Genomic DNA, 7,749 nt, shown 5'->3' on the forward strand with positions numbered 1-7,749 from the left:
GTGTACCCTCAGTTAAAAGCCTTTGGTTAAGCACCTTCATCAAATCGCGCTTCAGTACGCTCTGGTGCTCCCCTCTGACACAAGCTAGTCAGCTTACATTCCATACACCACAATACATCAAACCAAAATTCAAATGTATCTATGTATGACACTAGCTTTGATTTCTGATTTGAACGGCTCTGGAATCATTACATACCAGAAGATTGTGGAAAGTAGCAATACTGAGCATTATGTATCTATGGCTTCTGTACACGCACAACATACTAACATCCAAATTACTTCCTAATTAACTAAAATTAGCGCAAACAAATGGCTGGAATCTCTACACTGGAGGATGCTAAAGACATAGAGCCGCACCCTAACATCCAGAAATAAGCCCAGAGAAATTAACGGGTTCACAGCAATTTCTCACAGAGATATTCGATATTGTATTCTGCACTTCAATGACCTTGAAATCGGGTTGACTGTACAAATGAGTGATACGACCGTTAATTTACAATTGAAGTATAATGGTCAGCCGATTATCATTGACTGTTTATCTCGTGAGCACAATGTTTCTGACCTTAAGGAAGAATTGTTCAAGTTAACTAGGGTTTTACCGAAGAATCAGAAAATTCTAGGTCTCCGGACAACAAACAGTTTGTTCGTACCAGCTTTTAACATTCCTCAACTTCATAGACGATCCTGTTGTCGACTCAACAACATTATCATGTCTTGTTTTGAAACCCGGGACCAAGTTAATGCTTATAGGATCTACCCAGGAGGAAATCGTAAATTTGACCTAGGTTTATGATTTCCGTTAGCTTAAGGTTAATAGTACGGAAGATAGTCCTGATGTTGTTGATGATTTCGATTTCAAAGAAGAAGACATACAACTGTGTAACGTGTAACTTCGGTGAATTTAAAATAAATTTGTAGTACAGAAAACATAGAGAAAGTTGCAAGACGCTGTAAAGCCTACCGTCCACGAAAATTGTCTGAATTCAGAGATGGTAAGAAGTTGCTTGTTCTGGATATAGATTACACAATCTTTGGTAAGTTCTCATCTTTACAGACCAAAAGTTTCATGTACTTCTGGTTAGTATGAGTTATTCAGCTTTCACGTAGTAGCTTGTTGATCTTGAGGGGTTGCTCTGTTATTTTAATATGAATCCAATATTATGCGCTTTTAAAGTGGAAAAGAAATCTTAGGGTTTTTTATTTTGACTCCACGCTAATCTCATAATTTTAAAGTTATATGCAAATAGTATTATCAAGATTTCTGCGAATACAGTTTAATGTTTCTGATGGAACTCTTAAATCAGTGCTCACAATCAATTTAAACCTACGCATTTTATTAATACTATCAAACATTGTCAACTGTTCGTTAATAAAAAGTTCTTACTGGCTTGTAACAAGGATCAAACATAGAAGGTTCTCCTTTGAAGTGGCAAAATGATTTGTGTTTAAAGTTCAATTTAGAATATCTTAAGTCATCAATACCTAGAGGCATAACTTTAATGTCAAAACCATCAAACAAACCATAATCATCCGCCTTATCGTCTTTAAAAGTAATATTTTCATGAGAAAAAATTGGCTAACTAAACGTAGATTTGGATTTCTCTGTATGTTTACCTAGTCCTGCAGGCGATTATGTAAATATCGCAACGAAACAATCATAACTTTAGTTAGTTGGTGATTAATTTTACTGCACTATACTGAGTCCATGATGTGATTTGCTGATATATTCAGTCCATTGTGTAAACAAAGAAATGAAGTTATTGCAGCCTAGTAACATTCGTTGCCAATCCAATAAGCACTTGAATTTAGATTGAAACAAATTGGTGAAACAGAATTATTCTATACAACATCAAGTAAAATTGGTATAATTTGATTCAATGTAGACAGTTCTTATTGTGGCTTACCTAGATAAGTAGGCTAAGTTTACTTCCATGACGGCAAAACGTGTTCAATCTGTTTCGATTCTAACTGCATGTCGTTGTAAGCAGCTGGTTTTTCATGAGATAATCCATGAGTTCTAATTTTCGTGCTTGACAGCTTACGAATAATAAATAGTTATTTACCATTGTTCCAATTCCCAATTGTTACAGTTTTAACTCAATATCTTCCTACTTATCAAAGTAAGTTGATGTATCTGACCAGTTTATTTTTAGCAATAACGTCATTTCTCACTAAATTATAGATTACATTTTGTGTTTGTATAAATAGATCATCTTACACCAGCTGAATCAGTGCATCAATTGGCTCGTCCTCATTTAATAGAATTCTTAACACGTGCATATGTTCATTATGATATCGCAATATGGTCTGCTACGAGTATGACATGGATCCTGGCAAAATTAGGTCAGTTAGGTATTATACCATTGCATGTAGCCAAAACATTTCAACATCGAAATAATATGACTGGCAGCACAAGTTCTACAAATGACGATTCAGTGCCCTCGGAAGATTTAAATCCAAGTGATGATCAGTACAATAAATCGTTCCGAATAGCTTTAATTCTCGATTCCTCGGATATGATTAGTGTTAAATTTACTGAACATGGTATCAAAGAAGTGAGTGTTGTTTTGACTTTTTAGTAATTTCAGTTAACTACTAAAGTAGTTGACCATTTATCTCACTCTTCGTTTACTAACTACTGACTTTTAGCGTGCTTCTGTTAGATGTAGTTTGATAATATGGCGGACATTTTAGCAAATGTGGCTTCTAGCTTTGTGCATAGATCTTCATCTGAACTTTGTATCCTTTATTTTGAAATATCTATCTTGTACGGATCGATTTTCGCGTTACAGTTCAAACCCATTTTCCATTATTTTAAACTAGTGAGTAGTTTCAGTCAGTCAGCTACAACGTAGGACCAGGTGCATACACTCATCGGTCCAAGTTACCACACCTCATTAGCACAAGATGAGTGATTTAGTTAAATATTACAATGTTCGAGCTTTATAGACACATTAAACGAATACTTGTTCATTTACTGGATGATATGTGACTTCCTGCCACTCATTCAGTAATCTCTGTCAATCTACGTGCATTCTGAAGAGAGGTAGTCAATTGTTAACTAAAACACTCAAAATAACCCAAAATTTACTTTTAAAAGTGTATCATTTAAAATATAAGGAATTAGTGAAAACCGTTTATGAATTAATTCTTGGTGTGTACTAGTTGAGTTTCATTTTTTTAAAACGCTGTAACTGGACATTTTTGCCAAATAAAGTTTCTTACAGAGAATAATCGTATATTTACTCATTACAGTCAAATTATTTTATATTTTGTTAGACAAATACTATTAGATCAAATACATTCCATGAAGCTCATTGCCATGAAATGAATAAAATAAGAGATCTGGGTCAAATAAATTATTTTTATTTGTCTTTTCCAACTCTATCAATTATCTTATGCATAATAAGCTTGATGTTTGTGTTAAAAAATTATTTCTTTAGGTTTCTTAAGCTGTTTGTTCAATACTTATGTTAAATACCATATTGAGTACTATTGTCAATCCTATAACATTCAATACAGATAATTTGTATATGCACTGGAACGGGGAGAGTCCTATCTCTTGAAATGCTCCCACATGGTCACTCTTATACAGCTTTTGCCAGGGAAATCTTACTCACTGCCTTCTCGCAACGGGGGTGTTGTTTTTCAAATTGAGAGGACGAAAAACGAGTGTCTAGCGCTTTGACTGGGTTGGTAGGTATGGAGGATTCACTTAGGACAGTTGGAAAACCTTAATTCCAAACCAGTGGTGCACATAGGTTCCAGAAGCCTTCAGGAAAAATCACGTGTGAACCTATTGTTGGTCACGGGCTACCATGGGATTTCACCTCCTAACATTGCTCCACTGCCTTTTGGATTAGACCTCTAGGTGAAAGACTCGTGGGTGTGGCTCCCTAAGAAGACCATCAGCCTGGGTCTGGTCGTTCGAACAGTATTCCAGTCTTCACACAAATCGAATGATAAGGTGTGGTCCATATGCATTGGTGCCTCTTTGTACTGATGTTTATGTGTTTAAATAAACACATAAATTTGATACATAAAGTCATGTATTTATCCGTCGCGTCTTAAACCCTGAACTGTACTATATGAAATTATATATATGATGTATAATCCACTTATTGTGTGTGATGATTAGTAAAACTAATCAGTTACAGCTGTCAAAGTGCAAACCTACCACTCTTCGTTTAAAATCGGTTTTTTTAATCACTAAATCACTGTTTATTTTTTAATAAAGCATTAAAATTCTTTTAAAAAAACGGACTAGTGGTTATTTTTGATTGAAATGATAACTGTACTATTACTCCTTGAACAATTAAAAACTGTGTTGATTAGCAAATGTTAATGTTTCAATAGGATTTTTCAAAGAACTTTTGTAATAACTAGACAGATTACTTAAACCACACATAGATACATAGACATATAAATATATTGTAATTATTGCTTTATTTTAGGTTAAACCCTTAGCTGTTATATGGAATAATCACCCTCAATGGGGACCGCATAACACAATTATGTTTGATGATGTCCGTAGGAATTTTATCATGAATCCACAGAGTGGATTAAGGGTAAGGTGATCTCGTTTTTCTGTTTTTTTTTCTGGCTCAATATGTCTTAATAATGATTGGTGTAAAAATGTATGTATAAAAAAGGCGCTTATATCAGATTACTGATATGACGGGAGGATAGAAATATTTTTCGTGTGATGCGTCATACTACTATAATACGACTAGTGACCGAGATTATGTTATCACTAGACTGGATACTCTGTTGATAGGCTGTGCGCAGATTGGATCATGTTATACTAGATACACAACTCATGACTAAATATCGAAATTCAGAGAATAGAATAGAATCTACTCAGCGCGATTACAAGCATTTAACACAGTGAGTCCAGAGTAGAAATGGATAATGGGAGAAAAATGTCACAAGTAATAGTAGACCAAGTGTTTTTCAGTCCACGCTCATCGGTCGATCACATTTACTTTCACTGACCATACATCAATTAACTGTTAAATATTAGCATAAAAGTTACATAATAAAAAGACAAACAGACGTCAGCATATCGCCTGACACAAGTGTGCATTAGCGAAAGTTGCCATACCTGATTCCCACAACGAGTTGTAAATAACAAAAGAGGTCGAAATAATTGTAGTAGCAACAATAAAATGTAAGACTAAGTCTTAGGAATATAGTTCGCAAAAAAACAGGGTGGAAAGAGATTCATGAAGGGATACTGAAATTCACGTCATATAACTCAGTCTTCAACAACTCAGTTGGAAGTTTGATCACTTCTACTAGACTTGCAGATAAGGAAGTCCCAACATCAATGTAAGTGGTAGTTCATTGATTAAGGCGTTCAACTTTCAGCTACTAGGTCGCAGTGTTGAATCTTGTTGCACTTAGAACTGAGCAATCGGGTAGTACAGTAATTCTTACTCTTAGGGTATTACTTGAATCTGTACATGGTAAATAAGTTGATACTGTAGGGACAGTTGTTGTATACAAATGCGATTTATATCACTTCATTTTTAATATTCTTCTCATAGATTCGTTCATATCGTGATGCTCATGTGAATTGTTCGCGCGATCATGAATTATTACGTTTGATCAAGTATTTAGAATTAATTGCTTTAAATGAACAAGATTTCACTCAATTAAATCATAATCATTGGGATCGTTATGTACATAAACATCGAAAACAATGGGAAGCATTAAAAATTAAACGAAAAAAACAATCGAAACTTTGTCGAGACAATGAAACAAGAAATAATCAACCATTTGTTGTACAGTCATCTACTTCATCCTCATCTCAATCGTCCATTTATGCATCTACAATTAATAGTAATAACGTTGTTTCTGTTCCAGTCATTTCTTCGTCATGTACAGTACATGAACCAATGGAAGTTTCATCAAGTTCTTTGTCTTCTAGTCCTAACAATACTACTACTAATAACACTACTACTAGTTCATTTACTAGTGGTCAAAAACGTGTACATGACAAAAATCCTGATGATAACAATCACTGTGTTGATACAAATCAAACATATAATATGATTAAAGATAATCTAAATAAAGGAGATGAGGATCAATAGTTCTCAAAGAGAATACTAATATAATATGAACAGAAAATTCAGTCTGTTTATTCTTATATTCTCTATAATGGAGGGTAACTTTTCCCATATTATGGTGATGATGATCACATGTTTTCAGTTACCTGCTTACTTCAAGTAAACAAAACAAAGAAAACATATAAATTTGGATTTTTTTCCCGTTAACTGTAATTATCACTTACGCATGTATCATACATTTATATTTATTAGTTAATCTTATGGGATGTTCAATTGTTCATTGTTGGTTTGGGTAAACTAGGTCTACATATAACCCCGCCTGGGGCCCCCCTGGGGCTACTGCCAGTTTCAAGCCCGGACAAAGGAGGATGGTTGGGCATGGGATTAACGACCATATCCCATAGAAAACTAACTCGCTAAAGAAGTGCTAACCAGAAAAAATAATTCAAAACACTTAAACTCTATCCTGGGAGTTAGGAGGTCTTCACTTAGAAGTGCTATGACGCCTCATGGTGAAAGCCGGGTTCCTTCGGAAGTCACGAGTTCTGACAACCAGAGCAATCATTAATTCAGGCACGTAGAATACTCTTACGATGTGGGGGACCGGGAGAGTCTTCCAAATTGCTGCTGCAGGTCTACATATCTTTTCACATTTTACTTATGTGTCACTGGTCGGTTTAAAATAAGAGTTTTAAGCAAAAAAGGGAAGCTTTTTGTAGAGGAATGATCTCTTTGCTGTGTTATTTTTGTTAGATAATTAGTGTATGTATTATAATGAAAGGAATTTTATGCAAGAATTGTATTGATTATGAGATATACGATCAAACACTTGACTTGATTGTGGTCAAACGATGGCAATTGTCCAATAATTCTGAGTTATTGATACAAAACTCCGTAGTTCAATGAAAGAATTTCAAAAGACCATAACTAGTCATCAAAGTATGAGCCATTCTATACAATAAAGTACTACGACACCAAATATTTTATATGAAATAAGGTTGGTGAGATTTATTTGACTTTTAAGTGACTATTGGACTGTCAGGTACTGTAGATCATTCACCAACTTATGAAATTAAGACACGACAGGTTTACTTGTCACCTATTACACTGTGATGATGCGTCCAACTATGAGATGGCACTCATCTGTTAACTTATTATGAGCACATTCGATGATATATGTCAGTTGTGACCCGCTTAGCTTAATTGTAATGTTTTGCAATGTGACAGAGGATCATTGGTCATTTATTCTCTGAAGAAGTGACTTACACTAAGTCACGAAACGTCAGAAAATCCAATTTTCTACTCATTGGGATATTACAAATATATTATTTTTATTTATGACAGGATCAGTTCCCACAAGATACTAGATATTAATAGACGTTTTCTCCTACTATATTCAGTATACTGTAGTTTTGGGATAACAGCAGTTAACGGTCGGTTACCGGCAGGAACTGATTTACCATTAAGAGCTCAACATTTTGTGATTTTGACCGATGAAATAAGATTTTCCCTACTTCACATGCTGATTGATGGAGTATGCGAACATGGATATACCACATTCCTTTTCTCATATATCATCTTAAGGTCAAGTGGTAAATGAGCGATACACTGTAAGTGATACACTATTGGAAGTTGGTCAAGTACTTTACCAAGATCCCTGCCTACACATTCTTGTTTG

At 34.7% G+C, this 7,749-nt stretch overlaps 1 protein-coding gene across 2 annotated transcripts; it reads left to right on the forward strand.

The window, feature by feature from the left end:
* Nucleotides 1–438: 438 nt before the first annotated feature.
* On the forward strand, nt 439–7,267 carry UBLCP1_1 (Ubiquitin-like domain-containing CTD phosphatase 1; the record flags this gene model as incomplete). 2 transcript variants are annotated; one of them, XM_012936476.3, is made up of 7 exons in its annotated part: nt 473–638; nt 679–770; nt 804–886; nt 919–1,034; nt 2,209–2,555; nt 4,455–4,568; nt 5,550–7,267. In XM_012936476.3, 7 exons carry the CDS (start codon nt 473–475, stop codon nt 6,093–6,095), a joined length of 1,464 nt encoding a protein of 487 aa, XP_012791930.1. In that variant the 3' UTR covers nt 6,096–7,267. The 2 variants fall into 2 exon arrangements, with proteins under 2 accessions (XP_051067094.1, XP_012791930.1); XM_051216503.1 differs by having other exon boundaries at nt 439–638; nt 804–1,034.
* Nucleotides 7,268–7,749: the final 482 nt, after the last annotated feature.

This window comes from Schistosoma haematobium, chromosome 4, assembly GCF_000699445.3.
Source record: "Schistosoma haematobium chromosome 4, whole genome shotgun sequence".
Taxonomy (NCBI): domain Eukaryota; kingdom Metazoa; phylum Platyhelminthes; class Trematoda; order Strigeidida; family Schistosomatidae; genus Schistosoma; species Schistosoma haematobium.